Raw genomic sequence first — 25,219 nt, 5'->3', positions numbered from 1 at the left:
AGAGAGAGAGAGAAGCAGACTCCCCACTGAGCAGGAAGCCCGATGCAGGGCTGGATCTCAGGACCTGGAGATCATGACCTGAGCTGAAGGCAGACGCTTAACCAACTGAGCCACCCAGGTGCTCCTGGGCACTAGTCTTTTATGAAGGAAATAGGCAGACTGGAACCCGGTCAAAGAAGAATGATCAGGACAGGGCAGGAAATCAACCATAAAGCATGAAGAACAGTAGAAATGGGAGATATCACAGTCCTTGGCTCTGGAGAAGGGGGACTTGGTGACATGCATGCTTGGATCTCAGATTTCTGAAGGACCAGTGTCTATTAGTTTCTAAGTGGGAGTGTCTACTGTGATTTTTCTGTCCTGGTCTTCCCATTGTATATTGGATGTATGGGGTGGGGGTGGGGTGAGATAATTTACAGAAAACTTGCAAGTTTAGTACAAATACTTTTTTGGATTATTTGAGAGTAAGCTTCTGACATGATGTCATATTACCCCGCAAATCCTATATATATATATATATATATATTTTTTTTTTTTAAGATTTTATTTATTTGACAGAGAGAGAGTAAGCACAAGGGAGAGCAGCAGGCAGAGGAAGAGGGAGAAGCAGGGAGCCCAATGCCGGCTTGATCCCAGGACCCTGGGACCATGACCTGAACTGAAAGCAGATCCTTAATGACTGAGCCACCCAGGCACCCCTCATATGTATATTTCTAACATAACCACAATACAACTATCAAAATCAGGAAATTAACATTGGTTCAATAGTATCATCTTATCCTTAGTCCCCATTCAAGTTTCACTGGTCATCCCCAAGATATATATTTTTTTAAGATTTTATTTGTTTATTTGACAGAGACAGCCAACGAGAGAGGGAACACAAGCAGGGGCAGTGGGAGAGGGAGAAGCAGGCTCCTAGCGAAGGAGCCTGATGTGGGGCTTGATCCCAGAACGCTGGGATCACGCCCTGAGCCGAAGGCAGACGCTTAACGACTGCACCACCCAGGCGCCCCCCCCCACAATATTTTATAGCAGAAGGATCCATTTCAGAATCACAGTGTTGCATTTAGTTGTCATTTCTCTTTAGTCCCCTCCAGTGGGGAAGAGTTCCCTAGTTTTTCCTTGACTGTCATGATCTTGACATTTTTTAAGATTTCAGCATGGTTATTTTCTAGAATGTTTCAAAATTTGGATTTTTCTAATGTTTCCCATCGAAATGGGGAAGTATTTTGTGGAGGAGGTACTTTGAAATTATGCAAATATCTTGTTACTCATCAAATGTTCATTTCTTTATTTATATCAGTATGAACTCACGGTTTCTTATTTTGTTCAATTGGCTGTAAACTGTTCCTATCAATATTTATTTTCACGCTCAAATTGTTCCAGATTTGGCCAATGGGAGCTCCTTCAAACTGACTTATGAGTTCTTTTGACACATCCTCACTATTCTTTGAGCCCTTTTTACTTTTTGGTACATTATTTTCTAGGCTCATCTTGTAATATTCCTGGTCCATCCCTGAAATCAGCCTTTTCTCCAAGAATATTTAGTTCCTTTTATTGGAAAATGATGTTTTGAAACCAAGATTTGGGTGTGAGATATGCTCATTGCTATTGGGAAGTTTCTGCTCCCAGCACTTCTCCCAGGTATCTACTCATATTTACATGTAAATACACACACACACACACACACACACACACACACACCCCTATATTTATTTCATTATCTATCTATATATTGAAAACCATGAATTCACACCAATTTCTTTAATTCTAATAAAGTATCAAAGAGCTCATTTTAATTTTGTCCTTGTCTATATTTGTAACTCCCTTCTCTGACAGTCAAAAACGTAGGTGACTCTCGGGGCACCTGGGTGGCACAGCGGTTAGGCGTCTGCCTTCGGCTCGGGGCGTGATCCCGGCGTTGTGGGATCGAGCCCCACATCAGGCTCCTCCACTGTGAGCCTGCTTCTTCCTCTCCCACTCCCGCGGCTTGTGTTCCCTCTCTCGCTGGCTGTCTCTATCTCTGCCAAATAAATAAATAAAATCTTTAAAAAACAAAACAAAACAAAAAAACCGTAGGTGACTCTCATTAGGCATATATATAGTTACTTCTAATCAGTCTCCCTGTGTGTAACGATCTCCTTATCCCACTTGGGCTCTAACACCCCGTACTGGGCTGCCCTAATTCACAGAAACCCCTAATACCGTAACACCCCATGGATGCCCTCTTTACTCTGCTTGGGCTTTGACACCGCACGCTGGGATGCCATGCTCCCCGCTCATCACCCTACCCTCTCTCCTCATTTGGTTGGGCCTTGACACACTGTCTATGATGTTTAGACTTCTACCTTGCTCATCCCTACCTAATGGCTTTTGGACTAAACTGCTCAGGAAGAGGATGAAGGGAACTTGTTTTATAGTTTATAAGGCCCTGAACCTGAGGAATCATACCTGGACCTGATTTAGATGATGAAATTTTAGACCTGGAGTCTGAGCCTGAAGTCTTAAACAGACTCAGGCTTTGGGGGATCTGGGAGGAGATTCATGTATTCTACATGTGGGAAAAATCTAAATAATTTGTGGCCACTGGGCACAGTGGTTTAAAAAAGATTCTTTACCCCTCCACCCAGCAAGAGGAGGACACATCTACCCCCTTTGAATCTAGGCTGCCCAGTAAGTTGTTTTAACTAAAATACCCAAATAAGTGCTGCTGAAGACTGGGCCTTATGGGATCTGCATCATCTTACCTTGTCTTGAAATGCTTCTTCTTGGAACGCACCCTCCAGTTTGTAAGGCAACCCAAGCAGCTGTGTGAAAGCCCTTTCTGGAAAGGTCCAAGTGGAGAAGAACCAAGGCCCCTGACCCACGACCATTCTAAGCCAGCCTGTAGCCCGCACAAACTACTGGCCATGTGAGTGAGGCCATTTTGGAACTTCCAGCTGTGCCAGTGCCCCAGATGACACCATGTGAAGCAGAACTGCCAGTCAACCTATACAATTAGGAGAAAGAAATTGTTAATTCGAAGACACTAAGTTTTGGGGTGCTATCTTATGCAGAAATAGATCATTGAAATAACGGTCCACCATGTGCCAGGCACTATTCCACGTCCTTCTGATCTACTGGGGTGAAAGAGAAATGTAAACTGACGGGTGCAGATAAGGGTGCTGTGGAAGCGCAGAGGAAACGCTACTAACCGGTTGAAGGCAGCCGGCAGGGAGAAGCAGAGCTGGGTGGCTCTGGGCAGATCAACACTGAAGAGGGAAACTACAAAACCCAGATTCCAGTTTTTGGACAGTCAGCACTGCAACTTCCTCTTCCAGGTATTTCCTCTGATGGGATTATTTTCCACCTGCCAAAGTGGAAAGTGGAAAGAGGTGGAGAAGGTTGCCTTGGGTCTGTTTCTGTTTCTAATACCAGTTCCTGTTTGGACAGCTGGACAATATTGTTCTGAAGGTTTCTGACCTTCTGGACCTTTCTGAAGCAAAATATTTACAGACTGTAGGCCCCTCTAGATGGGGGTGGGGGTGCTGATAAGGCTGGTGGGAACCTCATTAGCTCTGCACATTCCCAAGGTATAGACAGCAAGTGTTTCTTTCCCTTGCTTCCTGGCCAGAGAGAGGGTCCTGGGATAAGTCTGTGACCCCTAAACTCCTTTCCCTCCATCTTATCTCCAGGCCATTATCTGATAACATGGAAGACATATTTCCATTTCCCCCTCCTCTCAGTTTCCAGATGGTGGATTATTTAGACCCACCCTCACTCATTGGACAGGCATTTTCTTCTAGGCATAGGCTATTGGGACCAGCTTCACCTTGACCAATTTCCTGGTGAACAACTCTTATGTGTTTAAAATAACTTAGTGAGATGGGATGCCTGGGTGGCTCAGTCAGTTAAGCATCGACTCTTGATTTGGCTCAGGTCATGATCTCTGGGTCGTGAGATTGAGCCCTGTGTCACGCTCTGTGCTGGGCATGGAGCCTACTTAAGTTTCTCTCTCTCCCTCTCCCTCTACCCTCTTTCCCTGTGTGTGTGTGTGTGCCCTTTCTCTGTCTCTCTCAAAATAAAATAAAAGAAAAGAAAAAATAACTTAGCAATAGTTTCTTCCCTTCTCCCCTTCCCAATCAAGATGATCACAAACATTCATTTAACAGGCATTTTAATAATATTTACTCAGTGTCCACTATGTACTAGTTCAGTTCCAGGAGCTGAGGATACAGTAGTGAAAAGAGAAAGTTCCTGCACTCATGGAGCTGATCTTCTAGCGAGAGAGACAGACAATAATAAATAAATATATAGTGTTGGGTAGTGATACATGCTCTGAAAAAAAAAAATCAAACAGGTTAAGTAGATTTGGTTGGGGGACTATTCTACATAAGATAGTCTGAGAAGACCTCTTTCTTAAGGTGACATTTGAGAGATCTGAATTAAATATGAGGGATGAGTATTTCAGACTAAGTGAATAGCAAGTACAAAGGCCCTGAGGCAGGAAGAAATAAACAAATTCCAGAGAATAGCAATTAGGTTAGTGTGGCTAAAGCAGGTAGAACATGGTAGAGAGTGACAGATGTGGGTGGGGAAGAGAGATAGGAACCAATTAGATAGGGCTCCTACACATTTGGATTTTGTTCTGAATAAACATGATCTGATTTAGGCTTATAAAGATCTTCCTAGATGTTGTTTGGGGAACAGACTGGGGAGGGGACAGGGAGGAGGTGAAAGCAGGGTGACCAATTAGGAAGCTACCATTATAACCCTGGCCAAAATGATGGTAGCTTGGTCCAAGATAGTTACAGCAGAATTAGTAAGTGGTTAATTCTGATGATTTAAATGTAGCACTGACAAGACTTGCTGAGGGACTGGAAATGGCATTTTAGCATAAGAGAGATGCATCAAGGACATCTTTTAGGTTTTGGGCTTGAGGAACTGGCTGAAGGATGGTGCCACTCTCTGAGGTAGGTTTAGAATGAGAGTGTGGTAGAGAGGGTAGGTTGTCGAGGGGCAGGATGTATTGAGTTTGAGATGCCGGTAAGATAGGCACTTAAAGATAAGTCTGAAGATCTAGGCTGGAGATAGAAGTTCTGCAGTTATCAGCAAACAGATTATTATAAATTACTTCTAGGGAGTGTGTAGACAGAAAAGAGCATCATGTGTTCTCAGGCCTTGGACAACTGCAGAAGACAGAAATTTTGTATCATTTATATACAGATGTTATAAATCACTCCTAGGGAGTCCGAACAGACAGAAAAGAACATCATGAACTATGGCCTGGGGCCTTCAACAACTGGAGAAGAGGAGGAGAAGCCTACAAGGGAGACAGGATTGACTAGTGAAGTGAGGAAGATCAGGAAAGCCTGGTGTCCAGGGCCAAGTGAGGAAAGTATTCTATATGATCACAACCAAGAGTCAACTCCTGAGCCTCAGTTTTCCCATCTGTGAAATGGAGATATAACAAGTGCCTACTTCAAAGTGTTGTTAGGATTGAGACAGTGCATATAAAGCATTTAGGCTTGTGCTTGACTGGCATATAGTAAACTCCCAAGCTATGTAAGTTATCACTATCATTTCCTCCACTTCAGAGTCGGCTGCCAGAGCCCTTAGCTTCTCCATCCACATACATAACAGCACTTCATGAGTCCTTCTCAGGGGTGAGGTGTCCCTGCTCACTCAGGCATCAGGTGTGCCTGAGGAGTGGCCTCTGGGTCAAATTTGAACCAAGCAACTTCAGTGCCTAAGCCTCCCATCCAGACGTGCAAATCAACAAGCGGCAAATACGTTGTAAATAAAAGTTTTGGAGCCAGAATTCTGCCTCTGACTCTCACTAGCTGTGGGATCTTACGTAAGCTTCTTAATCTTCCTGAGCCTTTAACTCTTTATCTGTAAAATGGGGACAATTCCTACTTCCTGGGATTGTGTCTGAGCGCACAACTGTAAACAAAGGGGGCTGCTCTCCCGCAGGCCAGCAAGGGACTTAGAGCCTCTTTGCCACCCTCCCACTCAAAGCCCTTAACCTCGAGGGGCGGGATGCACTAGAAGAGGCACCCTACACACCCAAAACTGAGCTGGGTGGGCCTCTGAGATGCCCTAGGCTGGGCTGCCCTATATTGAGCCAGACAAGCGGAGACTCGTGCACTTTCCCGTGGGGCGTGGGTGAGCGGCGCCTCCTTGCTGGGTCCCCACATTGGTAGAGGAGTCTAGCCCCACCAAGGAAGGGGTAGCGAAACGTCCCGGAGAATCCGTCCGGAGAATCCGTCCGGAGAATCCGTCCGCAGTTGTCCGACCTCCCTCCCGGCGTAGAAGCCCGTTTCCTGGACAACCTTTTCCCATCCCTCTTCCGGATCCAATCAGGCCTACCGAGGCCCTCGGGCTGGAACGCGGTCGCGGCCCCCAACCCCTCAAGTCTACGACCAGCCGGCTTTCTGCGCCGCCGCGCTGTAGGCCCAGGCCCATACCCCAGCCCTTCAGCACCGCAGGAAGTGGCGGCGCCTCTCGAGGGCAGCCAGGAGGAGGAGGTGGAGGAAGCGGAGGAGGCGCGGCTCGGTAGCCACCGAAGCCACAGGGCGAGGGCTCGAGGGGAGGACGGTGTGGGAACCCGGGTGCGCCGCGCGGAGTCCCGGGGCTGCCCGCCGCCCTCGGGACGGCTCCGCCCCCTGCAGCCCCCTTCCGAGTCCCCGCCCGCGCATCGCGGCTCCGCCCTAGAGGCCCCGCCCTCCCGCTCGAGTCCTGAAAACCCCGCTCCAACTGGAGGCCCCGCCCCCGCCCCCGCCCGCGCCTGGGGCGCCCTTCGAGTCGCTGGGCGGTCGTGCCGGCTGGAGTCTACGAGTTCAGTCGCCTGCCAGCCGGGGCAGCGCTCCCTCCTCGCCTCCCCTGCGGCCCCTCCCCCAAGAGCCGCGGTCCGGCAGCGCCAGGGCGGCGGCCCGCGGGCGGGCCGCCCCTCCCCGCTGTAGCCCACCCGCCTCTTAAAGCTGCGGCGGGAAGATGAGGTTTCGGGAGCCGCTCCTGGGCGGCAGCGCCGCGATGCCGGGCGCGTCCCTGCAGCGGGCCTGCCGCCTGCTCGTGTTCGTCTGCGCGCTGCATCTTGGCGTCACCCTCGTCTACTACCTGGCCGGCCGCGACTTGAGCCGCCTGCCTCAGCTGGTCGGAGTCCCCACACCGCTGCAGGGCGGCTCGAACGGCGCCGCCGCAATCGAGCAGCCCTCCGGGGAGCTCCGACCTCGAGGGGCCCCGCCTCTGCCGCCTTTGGACGCTTCCTCCGAGCTGCGCTCGGGTCACGACTCCAGCCCAGACACAGACTCTCACCCCGGCCCCGGCAGCAACTTGACTTCGGCCCCAGTGCCCTCCACCACAGCGCTGTCGCTGCTCGCATGCCCTGAGGAGTCCCCACTGCTCGGTAAGGACTCGGGGACTTTCCCGAATTTCCTCGGCAGGGTCCCCTGGACGTTTGCCCGTGCCCTCTTCCAGGACATCCAGCCTCCCAGTTCCGGATCACCGTCCTTAATCCCAGACAGAGGTTCCGGGCTGGATGGCGTGAGAGGGTGGGAGGCGAGTCCTTTTGGATTCACGTTGAAGTTTGGGGTGTGGGTGGTACAAGGAAGCCGCAGGCCCCTCTGGCCCCAGAACCGGAGAAGGCCTCGGAGACTTCCCTGCTCTGGCCCAGGCCTCAAGAAGTTTTGGAGTTTGAGTTTGCTTAGGGCTTGGAGCTGCCTTCACCCTGCTCAGTCTGCTGGGACCAAGAGGCAGCTCAGAGTAACCCACTCGAGTTTGGGAAACTGATGATGAGGCCTCCAGTGGGGAAGGAAGTTGACCTCCCAGTTCACATCCAGTTCACATATCTTGTCTTCTCCTAGAACCACTCTCTCCTGAGCGTGGGTTAACTTTTTGTGAGCTTTTTGGCAAGTGACTTGTTAATCTCTGGTTTTTCATCAGTTAAATGGGGAAGATAAATGGTACCTGTGTCAGGGTTGTTTTGGAAGATTAGATGAAACAATGTAAACAAGTATTTACATTAATGAAGGTAAGCCCTTAAGAAATTGTTAACTATTGTGTAAAGTTCCTCTCTGTGTTGATCCCTGCCCTGGGGCCTTCCTGTACGTTCCCAAAACCTAAGTGAGCAGAGCCCTCTGAGGGACTGAGGGTGTTTGTAGGAGTACCATGTGTGTACCATAGGGGCTGGAGGGCTAAACTGTAACCAGTTCACACTGAGTTGACCCTTGCCGGGAGAATCTTGGAGTCTCAGGTGTCTTGCCCAGGTAATCTGAAGGTTGGCCACCAGCCTCTGTTTCGGCATATGCTGGGAGCTTGAGAGGATGGGTTTGCATTCTTCCTATCTGGAGGAGGCTGAGCCCTTGCGTGCCGGCAGAACGTTTCCTTGACCTGTGATCCACAGGCGGTCAGGCCCACGGCAGCCACAGGTTGTTCCCAAGATTATCATACAGGTGGCTGCTCATTTTTAACGCCATTAGAGATTGTTGTTCTGAGTGAGGGGCCCTGGCAGGAGGGCAGGCATCCTGCCAATAGGAACTCTGTCACCTTCCCGCAAAGCCCTGGCAGAACAGGCCTTCTACATGCTCTTGCTCAATTTCTCCAATAATTACTTCAATATTTTCATATCAAGTTTGGGACGAAGCTCTTGGAATTGGTCAGACATGAATTGTGGAAATAAGGGGACTTTTTTTTTTTTTTTTTAAAGCAGAAAGCTGAATCCCCTTGGACTTGGTGGTTAGTCTGGGAAGCAGACTAGTCTTATAAAATAAAGTTGAATATTTGCCCTGCTGTTAAAGTGTCCGGCCTCAGGCATCTTACAGAGTTTCTCACAGTCTTTTATGTGTAAAATGGGGTTGTTGGTGCTTAACTGGCAGGGTTATTTTTAGGACTAAATGAGATTGTGTACATTAAGTACATGGCAAATAGGACTTGGGACTTCAAGTTCCATTTTCTCAGACTCCAGTGGGGATGGCTGTGAACAGCCGAGAGAAAGGGGGAAGAGAGAGGTAAGTCCCCAGAACCCAGAGTTAGCCAGTTTTTATCTTCTTGTTTTTAATTGTTGCCTAGACGTTTATGCAGAAAAAAAGAGAAATTAGCAAATTAAAGTGCCCCAAAGTTCATTAGATTGGTACTTGGGGTATAAGGTCTTTCCAGTGAAGTGTGAGAGCCCATGGTGCTTTTTGTTTTGTAATGGTGTTCCTAGTGATTGGTGACCAGTTACTGGTATTTCTGGGCTGAATTTTGAATTGGCAGCGTGAAGGGACTTCCTGAGAGATAACATTTGGAGGCCTGGGAGAGAGGCCCTGGGTCTTCTGTAGCTTGGCTGCCTTCGTGTGACACGCATGGAACCGTGATGTTTGGGCTGCTGCTGTGGAGGTCCCACAAAGTGAAGGTGGAGGGTTTTCCTTCATTGTAATTGAACCCTTAGGTTTGAGTGGTTGTGTGCAGCTCTCTGAATGGGGGCTCCTGGCTGAGAGGGGGCCTCAAGGAAGCTGAAAGTCTCTCTAGGAGTGTGTGGGTGGGGGGAGTTGAGCCCATCTGTTCATCTGGGCAGGTGTCAACCAAAGCCCTTGCGGGGTGGTTTTGAGGTTGATGGGAGAAAGCATCCGTGGGGTTTAGAACTGTGGCCTTTTCACTACTTGCAGTTCCTTTCCACGACCTGGCTCTACTTTCTGGTGTCCAGGGGTCTGGGCCAGACACTGTGATAAGTTCCTGTTTGGTACATGGAGGATAATGGGCATGCCCTTCCCTGGAGGAGCCAGGCACCAGACTGGGCTGTTGATGGGTCACTCTTTGATCCCTTGTGGCTTGTCTTTCGTGGGATAGACTTCAGATAGACTTGGGTTTGGATCCTGCCTATGTCTATTCTGTGTGACATAAGGCCGGTTGCAGTGTGTGGAGCCGTTGTAGGCCCTGCCTCAGGATCCCCCATGGGCTAGGGCGAGGCCTTCAGGAACAGGGATTGCAGGGGGGAGATAGGCCTTTCCTGAGTATTCCTCCAAGTTCCCAGGGGAGTTCTCCCAGAAAGTTCAGGCCTGCAGGCACTGTTCTCTGGGCCCTCAGGCCGTGCAGCATCTAGTCCACTGAACATGGTCATGAGGCCCCCTTTCCTGGCTGCCTGGGTGTTTGCCTGAGTTGTAGTGAACCTGGGAGGAGTAATGGTCTTGCATTTTCTTTTCTTTTCCTGGGATGTTCGTCTCTGCTCAGATTTGGTGGCAGCTCAGCGTGACTTGACTGGTGCTGGCCCTGGCACTGCCAGCCCAGAGAGGGTATAGGTGGGGGGGTGGGCAGTACCTCAGGTTGGACTGGTTAGGGGAGGCAGGACTGACCTGGGGGCTCACCTGGGGCCTGGTACAGCTGGTACAGTCCCTTCAAGGGTATATGGAGTGTGGGGGGTGAGTAGAGGACTGCTTAAACCCAGAGGCTTCCTTTGCCCATCTGTGCTTTGAAGGGTTCCTCTTCATTTGTTCAAATGAGGACTCTGATCTAGAGGTGGGCACCGTAGAGTCATGGGCACCTGGGCCAGCAAACAGCCGCCATAGATAGCTAGGGTCCTAGGAGAACACTTGTCCATGAGTCAATTTCCCCAGCTTTTGTGGGGGCTGTCAACCTAGCCTCTGTCAGGGTTTGTGCCCTTGGGAAGACAAAGCACTTTCCGGGTCTTTGCGGGGCTCTCAGCTCTCAGGTGTTTTTCCACCAGCATGCTTTCCCCTTCTCCCCCCTTCTCACATATGCGCACATGTGGACATGAGCAGGCTGCCCAGGACAAAATGTACTTTGAGGACATCTGTCCCAGCCTCAGCTTGGGGAAGGGCTCTCTCTCCCCTTTGCGTCTTGGAGCCTCATCACTTTCTGGCTTGGGGTAGAGCCTCATCCTCAGAGTTGGGGGAGGCACGGGGACCCTCCCCTTGTCCAGGTCTTTAAGCTCTGGGAGATTAGGTAGCTAGTACTTTAAACTAGTTTGTCCTATTTTTCCTTGAAAAAAATAGTTTATTGGCAAATACAAAGATATACCTTCTTGTCAGTCTGAGATTGAGAAATACCCTCTACAACTATTGGGCTTGCTTCCTTCCACTCAGCCTGATGGTGGCAGGAGTGATTCCTGTCTGTTGCTATCTATCCCAGACTCTGAGCAAGCGTGGAAGCCTCCATCTCATGGACCAGGTAGACACTCCTTGGGACATGGGGAGCAAGAGTCAAATGTGGGATTGGATTCAAACTGCGGCATCTTGGACTTAGCATCCCAGGATGGGACTGTCTAGTTCCCTGGCCCCATCCCTCATTGCGCTCGGTCTGGAACTCAGGTATCCTGCTTCCCAGCCCAGTGCTCTTCCTTGAGCTTATTGCCCAGTAGACACCTAGCGCAGAGGCTCAGAGTAGGCTAACAGGACCTAGAATTTGGGAGGATCCTTGCTAGGTATGTCTGCGTGTCCAACTGAAGGGTCTTATGTGGCAGCTGGCCTGGACATCCTTGATGGCTAAGGCATCTGGTAACTTCATTCATTTAGTTCCAACAATGCACCTATCCTGTGCTGGGCACTAGAGCTGCAAAGAAGAAGATGCCACAATGCCTCTTCTTTAAGAACTCACAGTCCAGGCAGAGGAGGCATAATTAAACTGTGCTGATGTCATTTAGGGAAACTAAAATGTGTGTGTGTTTAGTCTTTCCCTCTCCTATCCATCCCACCTTTCCTTCCTTCCTTCCTTCTTTCTCTTATTCAGAAACCCAGAGTTGATATCAAAGTTCTTCAGTCCTGGTTTTAGTTGTTCCTCTAATTTCTGAAGCCTCAAATTAGCTCTGCTGAGTAATCTGTACCTTGCTGCTTTATAATGACTGTTATGAGACATCAGCAGCCATATGGTCTTTGGGTAGCAGCAGGGTAGAGATTTCCAGGCTGGGACTAGACTAATTTATGGGTTGGGAATGACAGAACAGTTAATGCTCAGGTGGTCCCTGCCTGTCCGTTCATTTCACCCTGGGGATCTTTGGGCTTTGGGGGCAGGGCTGGGAGATTCATCACCTTTGGGCTTAGCTGGGCTGTGGGTGTGTATGAAAGGGGCCCAGTCGTCCTGTGGTCAAGTCACACCTAGTGATTTCTTCCCTGCTTGCATACCCAGTGCCTCCTATGCCGTCTTCACTATTCAGTGTTCCCTGCCTGCTCCTGGCAAGAAGCAGAGACTGGAATTCTGCTTGTAATCATATCCACCTGGAAATTCCAGTTATTCTTATCTGGGTAAGTGGCAATCCATTTGTTTTAGGACAAGTGGTCTGCCCTTGCAGCTTAAATCCCTTGGGTCCTGGCACCGTGGCCATGTTACACTTGGCTCTGGCACTGCCCAGGGTGGTCCAGGCAATGAGGTCACTGTAAAGGCCAGCCAGACCCTAACTCCTGGGGGAATTAACCAGGCATGGGATTGTGAGCGTCCCTGGGAGCTGGACTGTGGCTGTGATTGTGAAGGCCCCAGTTGGGGGGGTGTGTCTCCATGTTTACCTGGGCCTACGCGGGTCACCAGCTGGGGGAAAGATTGTAGATCCTGTTGTAAAGGTCAGAACCTCCAGGTTCGAAGGTCATGCTGGCTTAAGGTCAGGGGATAGGGTCCGGTTGGCAGCTGATTCTGAGTGGACGTGGCCTAACGGGATTCGTCCTTAGAAGGCAGAAGGGCTGAGTCACACGCTCAGTGTTTCAGGTTCCACTTTCCAGCTTGGCCTCAGCCCGCCCCTTCCCTACACAAATGAGGGCCAGGAGATATATAATTGGCTGTTGCTGAATTCTTTGGCAGTGATTTTAATGTCTGGTCTGGGTGTGTTACGTAGCTGCTTCCCTTTCCCCTGCCACCCCTCCAAAGCTCCTCACGAAGCCCAGAAAGCCCAGAGAGAGGGAATGAGTCGCGTCCCTGGAATGCCGCAGGTTAGGGCTGTGGGTCTTTGTTTTTTCCCTGTATTTTTTTGAAGAGTGGGTAATCTCTTCCTCTTTTTTGTACAAAGTAATGCAGGCTTATTGAAAATAACTTGAAAAGTTAAAAGAGGTAGAAAAGCACGCCTGTATTCCTTTCACTTAGAGGAAACATGTTGGTGTATCTCCTGCTAGGCTTTTTCCTGTACATATTTAAGAATACAGATGAACAGATAGATTGGTATAGACAGACATAGATAGCCTGGTATCCAGTATTTGTCACTTAAGATTATTTCTCACGAACTTGGTCCTACACCTTTAAAAACTCCCAAAGCTGTGTCATTCTGTTAGATGAATATGCTATAACTTTCTTTTATCATTCAGTTGTTGTTGAACACACACACCATGTCGGTTTTGGTTTTTCTTGGTGGCCCTCTGAGGCTCATGTATAAAGCATTGCACTTTCTGGATTGTTTCACGAGTAGAGGGAAAAAAAGGGTGAATGCTTTTTGAGAAGAGCTAGGTTTTAAAACCAGTCTTTTTTTTTTTTTTTTAAAGATTTTATTTATTTATTCGACAGAGATAGAGACAGCCAGCGAGAGAGGGAACACAAGTAGGGGGAGTGGGAGAGGAAGAAGCAGGCTCATAGCAGAGGAGCCTGATGTGGCTCGATCCCATAACGCCGGGATCACGCCCTGAGCCGAAGGCAGACGCTTTAACCGCTGTGCCACCCAGGCGCCCCTAAAACCAGTCTTAAAAAAAAATAGACCCATTCAAAATTACAGGGTTACTTAATGCTGGCAGAAGAGTATCATTTATTGCTGAATGAAGGACATGTCTAGAATTCTGATTAAAAAGGAAACTAGGTGCGGGAAGTGCCTGGGGCAGGGGCAGAGGGCCAAGCTGTAGGATGGACACTTGGGATCAGACTGAGCAGAAATCTGTTGTCAACAGAAGAAGTGGGGGTGATGCCCCAGGAGTCTGCTTTCTCAGTAACTTCTCCATTTGTCTCTGTAGCAGCCAAGTGCCTGTGCTAGGCTTATGTGGACTGTGGCACTGGGGCCGTAGCGCTGGGGAAACACCAACTAGCTAACCCAGTGCAGTTGACATGACTGACTGTTTCCACAGAGCTGCGGGGGAACACGCTAGCAAATTGGACGGTGAAGCAAACAGCACAGTGCTCCCACCTCCAGGGGTTCTGAGATCTGGGGAGCGGCCATATAGGTTTCCAGGAATTGCTTTTGAGAGAACCCTCAGAGACAATTAGAGCCCAGCGCTCAGTAGGGACTTGTTCAGGTGGTTTGAGCAATCTAGTCTCAGGCCAGTAGGCCAGGCTCTTCCCAAGGTGTCATTGCACTTTGAAGTTACTCCACTTTGATTGCCCTCACTAGATCTACATTCTCCCCTTCTGAGGGCCACTTAGGCTTTGGGAATCTGCCAGGGGTCATTTGGCCCAGAGCCTGGGGATCCAGGGGGAGGCTGTGCTGAGGGAAGGGCGGGGTCATGTCAGACCAACATGACCAGTACGGGATGAGGTCAGATTCCTTCCTGCTCTGCCACATGAGTCTGGAGGTCATGGGGAGGGGCCCTGGCAGGGGGTTCACTAATTGCCTGGCCCCATGACAGTGTGCGTTTTAAAAATGCCTTTAAAAGTTTCTTTAAAAGTTCTTCCTGTTTTGCATAATGTCCTTTTGCCGTTGACATCCTGAAAGTGCAGAGCTGTCATTGGCGTCTTAGGACACCTCCGCCACCAGCTTGAAAAAACAGTATAGTACTCCAAGTTAAGGGTGGGTGTAGGGAAACTGGTACTTGCATCATAGGAGCTTGGTGACTTGGCATTGAGGTGTTAGGTAGCTCCTGGCCTTCGGATGAGTATAAAGGCATCTTGGGCAGGCTGAGAATGGGTAGACCTGAGTCTTCACCCCAAGTCAGGAGGAGCCCTAAGGAAGATGGTGAATGAACACCGATTTGTTCACTCAGCAAGCTTTTGTTGTTAACCACACTCTCTGAAGCATGGGAGATAGACCTGAACAAGGGCTGGTCCCCGCTCAGCAGTGGACAGACCCTGGCAATATGGTGTAGCCAGAGAGGGGAAGTGTGGGTCTCCCCAAGGAACTGAGGAGGTGCAGAGAACCAGATGGGTGATCTGGGCTAGGTCCAGACTCAAAACGAAGGGCCTCTCTTCCAACACTGATTTTAGCATCTCTGTGTCTCTGTGTTTGAACAGTCTCCCTGGTTAGGAAGGGCAAGGGTCTACTGCTGATCGCAGCCTGTAATTTCTTCTGGTTGCTGTCACATGGGAAGAAGGCCATGGCTGCAGTCCCAGTTGCTGCATACAGTTACCAGCAGGGCAGGAGAGGACAGGAAGTGGGAGGCAGAGTGGAAGGAAGATAATGAAAGAGGGAAGCTGGTGCAGTAGGGACCATGCTGGACAGGGGAAAGCTGAAGATAGCAAGACTGAGGGCCCGAAGGAGAGAAGGTGAAGGGAGAGGGAGGTACAGAACAAGGGGGTTCGTGGTCTGTAGGCAGTAGGGGCAAGCCTAAAAGGCCACTGGTGTAAGAATTCCGTGTTCTGGTCCTTCTCCTCCCAACTCATTGCATCATTTTGGGCAAGTCCCAACTCTGTCCGTCCCTCTTTCCCTCTCTGAAGTTTGAATGGGCTGGACCTGTTGGTCTTTAGTGCTCTTCCTTCTCTTCCTCCTGAAGTCTGGGTTGGTATGGGGGGAAATCCTGGTCATATCTGCATCATGAAAGGTCTCTGAAATTCCCTGTGAAGCTCACTACCCACTGCCCATTTCAGGGCTCTCTTGGTGAGACTTTTGTTGAGGATTTCATCTTTTCTAAGGAGGCACAAACATTTTAGCAGGTGAATGCCCTTTGAAATGTCACGGGGAATGTTTCTTTTCATCACTCTGGCTAGCTGTGTGATGTGGGAGCGATGTTTTCCTTTTTGTGCCTCAGTGCTCTCACCTGTAAAATGGGGATAACAATAGTGTCCACCTTGTAGATGTTGTGAGGTTCAGGTAGTAGGCATAAAAAGACCTAAAATAGTGCCCAACACTGAGTGAGCTCTGAATGTATGTTATCAGTTACTGGTAGCACTAATAGTTCTTATTTGTGAGGATTTTGGCTTTTGCTTTGTAGGATTTCTTCCTTTTTTCCTGTTGTTTAGTTGAAAATACATCACCACATTAAATGTTTAAAAAAATATTATTCTATTATTTACCATTGTAACCAAACATATGCCGACCACTGTAGCAAAAGGTGACAATACTTTCTAAATACATACATACTTTACTCTGTTGTAATTGTACCATGAGACTATTTTGCATTCTGCTCATTTCATTCAATGCTATCTTAAACTGTTATGTCATTCATAATTATCCTAATTATCTTTTCAAGCTGCTATCTAAAATCCTTATGGAGGGATGCCTGGGTGACTCAGTCGGTTAAGCATCCGACTCTTGATTTCCGCTCAGGTCATGATCTCAGGGTGATGAGATCAAGCCCCACGTGGGGCTCCCCGCTTACCAGGGAGTCTGCTTGAGATTCTTTCTCTCCTTTTCCTTCTGCCCCTCTTCCCTCAAATAAATAAATAGATAAATAAATCTTCAAAAAAAAATTAAATCCTTACCGATATTCCCTTAGCATTCAGTGTTCCAGGTTTCTCCATCATAATCCTTTTTTTTTTTTTTTTGATCATAGATAATCTTGAACATTTTCTCTTGTGTTTAGCCCTTTGCTTCAGTTGAATTATTTCCTTGGGATAAATTTCTAGAGAGGAATTAGGCTAGGGGAGATAGTTATCTTTATGACATTGATTCACATTGCCACTTGCTTTCCAGGAGTGTTGGAATAATCCACAGGCCCTCAACTGTAAATTCCTGGACTAGAGATATTGGCTTTTAAAAAATATGGATAACTAGGGAAAGTCGGATCTATCTGGAGTCTCTCATTGACTCGCCCAGGTTGTGTGTATGTGTGTGCGTTAAGTCCCTTGTGTAACGCTCTGGGGCCACCTTGGACATGAGGCTCTTCCTGTACGCCGTTGTGTCTGGACAGTTCCTGCTGAGGTCTCCAAAAAGGAGCCTTACTGCTGCCTTTTTCAACACCTCATGTACCTTTGCCAAAAAGTTGATTTACACAAGGTGAGAAGCTTTCCTCCTTCCTTTATTTGTGGAGCCAAACCTGTAGGATGGGGGCAGACCCTGGCTTTACAAGCCTGGCTTCAAAATGGTGTTGGTCAAAAACTTTGTAGGTTGATGTACCACATGCAGCCCTCCACAGAAGCCACGTTCGGTTCTGACGGGCTAGCCTGGGTACCTGACCACCTAACCCAGGTGGATCCGTTCTAGTGTGACAGCCCTGATTGAGGGGATCCAGAAATGAGACCCAAAGGAAGAAAGGCTTAGATTATGTTGGCTAAAAATAAGTTGATCAATAGCTATGAATCGCCAGTTCTGCCTCTGTGGCCGCCCCCTTCACATGCCTCTTTTATAGATAAACAGGAGCCTTCTGACATCCGTAAGTAGTAAAATGACTTTGGAGCCAGTGATTTCAGCAACCAGAGGTTTACAAATTAAGCAGATGGGGTGCATTCGACTTGTGACAGCTGCTCCTTTCATCTCGTAGCCGCTCTTGTCCTCTTCTGCCTTGTTCCGCAGCAGTCAGCTGTGATTTAACAAGGTGCTCCCTGGATCCATTTGCAGTCAGGCCAGAGCTGCTGTCTAGCATATTGTTCCTGGGGTGCCCAGGGCAATACTTTCTTCCCGTGTAAAATGGGGAGATAATTCTTACTCCAAGGTGTTGATAAGAGGATTGAATGAGATGAGTTATGGTGGTGATGTCCGTGCTCTGTCTTTTGTTCGATGTCTAACCCCATTCCCTTGGGTGCAGAAGACATATACTCAGCATAGTAGGCTGCAGAGTAAAATTTCCTCCAAATGCAGGCTTGTTTGTTTGTTTTTTTTCCATCTGGCCTGGGGCAGATGTAAGAGGCTAAGGGAGAGGTGTGAGGCTGTAACCACAACTTAGGGACAGGGTTTAGCCTGGAGCCAGGGTTTAGTGGAGACTATAGCCTGCTTTGATAAAGAGACCTACCCCAGGTCTCTTGAATCCACACCACTGGGAGCTGCGAGTGAGTGTTGCCACGTGTCAGGTGTGCCAGGATTCTGTGGTGCCCTGTAGCCTTCCCTTCACCAGGTGGACATTTTTTGCCCATGTCCTGGGGAGAGGCCATCATAGAATACAGGTAATTGAATGGAGGGAGCATTGGATGTTTCATGGAGTCTCAGGGGGTGAGAAGAGATATGTTAAGAGGGGTGGTGGGGGGAGGGGGCAGCCTGGGGTGTCCAGTGACCTGAGCTTGGTGTGTTATTAGAAAAACTTAGGCAGAGGCCTGTAGATAGCCTGTCTTGTAAAAGAGAGTAAGAAATACTGATCTGTAGTTCTTTTTTTTTTCAGCTTTATTAAAGTATATTTAAGATTTATTTATTTGAGAGAGAGAGAGTGCATGCACAAGCTGGAAGAGGGGCAGAGGGAGAGAGAGAGAGAGAGAATCCCAAAGCAGACTCTCCGCTGAGCATGGAGCCCAAAGCAGGGCTCAGTCCCAGGACCCTGCGATCATGACCTGAGCCGAAATCAAGACTCAGATGCTTAACTGACTGAGCCACCCAGGCGCCTCACAGCTTTACTAAGGTATAATTGACAAATAAATGAATTGTGGTTTTCTTTATGGTGATGTCTTTGTCAGATGTTGGTATCAAGGTAGTACTAATGAGCAGTACTACCCTCTTCTTCCAAATTTACGGAGAGCTTGTGAAGGATTTGTGTTCCTCTTCAGATATCTGTTAGAGTTCACCAGTGAAGCCATCTGAGCCTGGGCGTTTCTTTGTGAGAAGCTGTTTGATTACTAATTCAGATTCTTGTTGCATGTCTATTCAGACTTTCTGTTTATTCTTCAGTCCGTTTTGGTAGTTTGTGTCTTCCTAGGGATTTGTCTACCTCACCTAAGCCACCTAGTCTGTTAGCGTACAGTCGTTCACAGTATTCCCCTGGGATCCTTTTGGTTTCTCTAAGGTTGGTAAGGGTGTTTCCTCTTTCATTCCTGATTTTGGTAATTTGAGTCTTCTCTCTTTTTTTTTTCTAGGCAGAAGTGTGTCATTTTTGTTGATCTTTTCAAGGAACCAACTTTTGGTAAATTGGTGATAAGTTTATAAAAATTAACCAAACAAGGGGCAAAAAGACAGTCTTTGGGGGTGAGAAGATTGTGCAACTTAGTTCAAGTGTCAATTAGTGTTTATATAATTATAAAATATAAATAGCAAATATGCATATAACCAAAATCTTAATATATGTATATCGGGAGGTTGGGGAGTAAATAAAATTACATATGTGTGGTACAATGTGTTAAATAGAAATAGGTTTGCATTTCACACAGTGGGAAGTCAAGAGATAATGCCTGAATTTGAAAAAGATGAAGTAGCAACATAAGCAAGTAATTTAGAGATACAGGAATAAATGCCAAACAAATCACTCTAAGAAGTTGAAAGTGGTTACCTGTGAGGAATGGGAAACTAAATTGATAGTTGGGGTAATGCCTTTTTCTTTTTTTTTAAACAATTCTTTTTTTTGTTGTTGTTGTTTTATTATATTATGTTAGTCACCATACAGTGCATTCCCGGTTTCCGATGTAAAGTTCGATGATTCATTAGTTGCGTATAAACAATTCTTATAGAACTATTTTACTCTTTAAACTGCATGCATGTATAACTTCAATTTTAATAAATAAATAAATAAATTAGATTAAAAAAAATAAAAAAAAAAAGGAACCAACTTTTGGTTCACCGATTTTCTCTATTATTTTTCTGTTCTCTTATTTCATTAATTTCTGCTCTAATCTTTATTGTTTTGTTTGTATTTTTATTAGTTTGCTCCTCTTTTTCCAGTGTTTTAAGGTGGAAGGTTAGGTTATTGATTTGAGATCTAAAGGCCATATACTTTTTTTTTTTTAAGATTTTATTTATTTATTTGACAGAGAGAGACAGCCAGCGAGAGAGGGAACACAAGCAGGGGGAGTGGGAGAGGAAGAAGCAGGCCCCCAGCAGAGGAGCCTGACGTGGGGCTCGATCCCAGAACGCCGGGACCACGCCCTGAGCCGAAGGCAGACGCTTAACGACTGCGCCACCCAGGCGCCCCCATATACTTTTTTTTAAAAGATTTTTATTTGTTTGATAGAGAAAGAGAGAGGGAGCATGAGTGGGGAGGCAGAGAGAGAGGGAGAAGCAGACTCCCCGCTGAGCAGGGAGGGTGATGCGGGCCTCCATCCCAGGATGCCGGGATCATGGATAACCAAATGAGCCCCCCAGGTGCCCCTAAAGGCCATATACTTTTAACATTTTATAGATGCTATCAAATTACCCTCTAATTTGTGCTCATCAACAGTGTTGGAGAAGTGCCTATTTCCCACATTTATACCAGTTAGCAATCTTTTTACATTTGCCAATGTATGATCAAATGTGGTATCTTGTTTTAACTAGTTTTTTTGACTACTGATGACGATGAACAAACTTTCATGTATTCATTACATTAGCCATTTGTATTTCTTCTGTAAATTACTTGTTAATATTTTTACCCATTGTTCTTTTTTTTAAAGATTTATTTATTTATTTGAGAGAGAGAAAGAGAGCAAGAGTTTGTGCACGCGTGTGAGCAGGGCAAGGGTCAGAGGGAGAGGGGAAGAGAGAATCTCCAGCAGTCTCCATGCTGAGAGCAGGGCCCGGTACAGGGCTTGATCTCATGACCCTGAGATCATGACCTGAGCTGAAGTCAAGAGTTGGACATTTAACCTCCTGTGCCACCCATTTTTCTATTAGTTTTAAAAATAGGTTTGGAGGAGCTTTTAACATTACGGATATTACTCTTTTATTATATATTGTTTGCAGATACGGTCTGTCACCTATCTTTTAACTTTATCTCTGGTATCTTTGACCGTATGGAAATTTCAAATTTTTATGTATTTAAATGTGTCTTTTCCATTATGGCTTCAAGTTGTTTTTGCACTCAGGAAGGTCTTCATCCCAAGATTATAAAATTTTGCTTCTGTATTCTCTTCTAAGCTAGTTCTTTAACATTTTAGTTCTGACAGCAAAAAATGAACAGAATCACTGTTCAATCCTCATGTGTTGTAAGAAACCATTATCATACCCAAAAGGCCCTTTGAGGTCTCAGCCTCTTCCAGATCTATCACTGATGCTGGTAGATCAGAATAGAAATGTGAAATTTTAGCCACTTGTGATTATAGAGCTGTAATAGTCTGGAGGCTTTGAAGGTGTAGAGATTCAGGGGAAAAGGCAAAGTAGTATTTATTGAGTATCTGTTAGTGGTGAGCATTGTGACAGTACATACAGGTGACCCTTAAACAGCATGGAGGTTAAGGGCACTGACCCCCCCACCCCCTGTGCTGTTAAAATCCACGAATAACTTCTGACTCTCCAAAACTCCTAATAGCCTACTGTTGACCAGAAGCCTTACCGATAACATAAACAGTTGATCTACATGTATTTTGTATGTTCTGTGTATTATATACCATATTCTTACCATAAAGTAAACTAGAGAAGAAGATTGTTTGTGAAGAAAATCACGAGGAAAATACATTCACAGTACGATACTGTAAAAAACCCCTGTATAAGTGGACCCATGCAGTTCAAACCCGGGTTCAAGGGTCAACTGTATATGCATTACCTCGTTTGCTGCCTAAAAAGAACACATTATTATCCCCACTCCTTAGAGGAGGAAATTGGAACTGACTTCATTTAAAGTGATCCTGATACCAGAAAGGTATTGTGAGGAACGCGTGACTGGCTGACTGCCCACATGGCCCATAGGGCAGCAGGCTCTCCATAGTTCAAGGTCTGGTTTTATTTTATTTTATTTTATTTTATTTTATTTTATTTTATTTATTTTTTAAGATGTTATTTATTTGTCAGAGAGAGAGCGAGTGAGTGAGAGCACAAGCAGGGGGAGCAGCAGAGGCAGAGAGAGAAGTAGGCTTCCTGCTGAGCTAGGAGCCTGATGTGGGACTCGATCTCAGGACCCTAGGATCATGGGCCAACCTGAAGGCAGACGCTTAACCGCCTGAGCCACCCAGGCGTCCCCAAGGTCTGGTTTTAGACGGAGAGCGGATGTCTTTGTAAATAGCATTGAAGTTCCAGAAATTGAGTTACGGCTCCAGAACTGATCAGAGGGGCAGCTGACTTGCTAATAAAATTCCCAGGAGACTTATTTACATGCTGGGATGCTAAATTGCTGCTTTGCTGGGAAGATTAGAACTGTTGTCAAATGGCTTAGAGTTCTCTGGCTGTTGGCAGTACTGCAAGAGAAGCCATAGTATAATCAGATCAGGCAGCTGGTAAGGCAGAAGTCAGAGCAGGGAAGGGACTTGTACTGTAACGTTGGATGGTGTCTGGCTGTTGTGGCTCATGAACCCATCTCCACAGCACTGCAGACCTTTTTCAGGGACCAGAGTTTGGTCTAGTCGTCAGGGCTTTTTCTCCCTTGTACAGCTCTGGAAGGACGCATCCAGCTCCGTCTCCATCACTCCCTTATTTGTTTCCTTCTGTACTTTCTTCCTTCTCTCTTTTCTTTCCATCCAGCCATCAGACTTTATTTCATGGCCATTATCATCACGGACTCTCCTGCCTTATTTTCTTTGTTCTATTTTATTCTTATTCCCACTTCCATTTCCCAACACCACCATGAGCAGCCATTCAAATGTGTTTACTGTGTATCCGTTTTTCTCTTGCCAAATTGGAGCTGCTGCTTTATATCTATATATCTATTTTTAATTAAAAATTAATTTTTTTAGGGGTGCCTGGGTGGCTCAGCCAGTTAAGCATCTGCCTTTGGCTCTGGTCATGATCCCAGGGTCCTGAGATTGAGCCCCACATCAGGCTCTCTGCCTCTCCTTCTCCTTCTGCCTGTGCTCTGCCTACTTGCACTCGCTCTCTGTCTCTCTCTCTGTCAAATATATAAATAAAATCTATAAAAATGATTTTTTTTAGATTAACGTATAGTAAAACTGGCCTTTTTTGGTATGTAGTTCTACGAATTGTAACATAGTGTATATTTGTATAACCATCACCACAATAAGGATTCAGAATAGTTTCATTATATCAATCCAAAAAATCCCCCTTGAAATCACATTCTCCTCCCACCCTTAACCCCTGGCAACCACTGATCTGTTCTCCATTACCAGTGTTGTATCTCTTTGAGAATGTTTTAAATATGTATCATATAGTATATGTGCCTGTATTTTTTTTAGTTTATTTAAATTCCAGTTAGTTAACATACAGTATTATATTAGTTTCAGGTGTACAATATAGTGATTAAACACTTCTGTACATCACCCTGAGCTCATCATGACAAGTTCAGTCCTTAAACCCCATCCCCTATTTAACCCATCCCCCACTCACCTTCCCTCTGGTAACTCTATAGTTAAGAGTCTGTTTCTTGGTTTGCCTCTCTCTCTCTTTTTTCCCCCTTTGCTCATTTGTTTTGTTTCTTAAATTCCATGTATGCGTGAAATCATATGGTATTTGTCTTTCTCTGACTGACTTATTTCACTTAGCATAATGCTCTCTAGCTCTATCCATGTCGTTGGAAATGGCAAGATTTCATTCTTTTTGATGGCTGAGTAATATTCTATTGTGTATATATATCACATCTAATTTATTCATTCATCAATTGATGGACAGTTTGGCTGTTTCCGTAATTTAGCTATTGTAGATTATGCAGCTATAAATATCGGTTGGATGTATCCCTTTGAATTAGTATTTTTGTATTATTTGGGTAAATAACCAGCAGTGCAATTGCTGGATTGGAGGGTAGTCTATTTTTAACTTTTTGAGGAACCTCCATACTGTTTTCCAGAGTGGCTGCACCAGTTTGAATTTCCACAAACAGGGCAAGAGGGTTCCCCTTTCTCCATATCCTTGCCAACACGTTTTTTTGTGTGTGTTGTTGATTTTAGCCATTCTGACAGGTGTGAAGTGATATCTCATTGTCATTTTGATTTGTATTTCCCCAATGATGAATGATATTTAGCATCTTTTTATGTGCCTGTTGGCTGTACCTGTATTTTTAACTTATGTCAGTGGTATTATTTTATAGTTTATTCTGATTCTAATTTTTTTTTTTACCCAGTTCTGTTTTTGTTTTAATTTTTTAAAAGCTTGGCCTAACTTCAAACTTATAGAAAAGTTGCTAGAATTATACAGAAAATTTCTGGATATCCTCTGCATTCCCCTAAATTCCCCAAATGTTAACCTTTTACTATAGTTGCCTTTTTTTCTCTTCTTTCTCTCTATTCATGTATATATGTGTGTGATAGATTATGAACTATGCCCTTTTACCACTAAATATTCAACACATATTTCCTAAAAACAATAATTTTTGTATAACCATAGTGTAATGACCAAAATCAGGAAATCAACAAAAAAAGAAATTCCTGTTATCTCATTGCAGACCTTATGAAGATTTTTGTCAGTTGTCCCCCAAGAATGTCCTTATTAAAGACCATGCATTGTATTCAGTGGTCATGTGTCTTTAGTCTCTTAATCTGGAATAATGCCTGAGTCTTTCTTTTACATGATACTGACATTGTTGAAGAGTATAGGCTAGTTATTTTGTAGAAGGACCCTCAATTTGGGTCTGTGTGATGTTTCCTTGTGCTGAGGTTCAGGTTATACATTAATTTTTTTTTAAAGATTTTAGTTATTTATTTGACAGAGATAGAGACAGCCAGCAAGAGAGGGAACACAGCAGGGGGAGTGGGAGAGGAAGAAGCAGGCTCACAGCAGAGGAGCCTGATGTGGGGCTCGATCCCATAACGCTGGGATCACGCCCTGAGCCGAAGGCAGACGCTTAACCGCTGTGCCACCCAGGCGCCCCTCAGGTTATACATTTCTGGCAAGAATACCATTCAAGTGATTCTGAGTTCTTTTTAGTGCATCTTGTCTGGAGGCACCTGCTATCAATTCCTTTCTTACCAGCAATGTGAACTTTGATCATTTCATTATGGTGGTGTTTGCTATTTCTCTATTATGAAGTTTACTATTTTACCCCCTTTAATTAAGAAATATCTTATAGGAATTTGCTTGAGATTATGTAAATATCTGGTTATTCCTCAAACATCCACTTGTTCTTAACATCTATTGATGATTCTTTCCTGAATCAGTTCCTAATACGGTGGTTGGTGATCCCATTCAATCATTCCTTCTGTGTTTATTAGTTGGTATTTTCCTGTAAGGAGGGGCTTTCCCTTCTCTCCTTTTAATTCATATATC

The 25,219-nt window shown here is 46.1% G+C and overlaps 1 protein-coding gene and 1 long non-coding RNA gene across 3 annotated transcripts in view; one reads left to right on the top strand and one right to left on the bottom strand.

Moving 5' to 3' along the window:
- Nucleotides 1-1,969: 1,969 nt before the first annotated feature.
- Nucleotides 1,970-6,610, bottom strand: LOC109490688. 2 transcript variants are annotated; one of them, XR_004626490.1, is made up of 4 exons: nucleotides 6,450-6,610; nucleotides 3,195-3,349; nucleotides 2,748-2,989; nucleotides 1,970-2,023 (listed from the first exon to the last, which is right to left on the bottom strand). It is a non-coding gene; the product is annotated as an uncharacterized LOC109490688 (long non-coding RNA). The 2 variants fall into 2 exon arrangements; XR_002144055.2 differs by lacking the exon at nucleotides 6,450-6,610 and having other exon boundaries at nucleotides 3,195-3,925.
- A 198-nt stretch (nucleotides 6,611-6,808) lies between these two features.
- The window catches only part of B4GALT1 (beta-1,4-galactosyltransferase 1), a 53,601-nt gene continuing 35,190 nt past the window's right edge, over nucleotides 6,809-25,219 (top strand). Inside the window, exon 1 of the mRNA XM_034664017.1 lies at nucleotides 6,809-7,387. Within this exon, the coding sequence (XP_034519908.1) occupies nucleotides 6,976-7,387 (412 nt within the window). The 5' untranslated portion in view covers nucleotides 6,809-6,975. The remainder of the gene's footprint in view (nucleotides 7,388-25,219) is intronic.

This window comes from Ailuropoda melanoleuca, chromosome 7, assembly GCF_002007445.2.
Source record: "Ailuropoda melanoleuca isolate Jingjing chromosome 7, ASM200744v2, whole genome shotgun sequence".
Taxonomy (NCBI): domain Eukaryota; kingdom Metazoa; phylum Chordata; class Mammalia; order Carnivora; family Ursidae; genus Ailuropoda; species Ailuropoda melanoleuca.
Note: the sequence above shows the minus strand (reverse complement) of the source record. Positions and strands in the feature narration are given on the sequence as shown.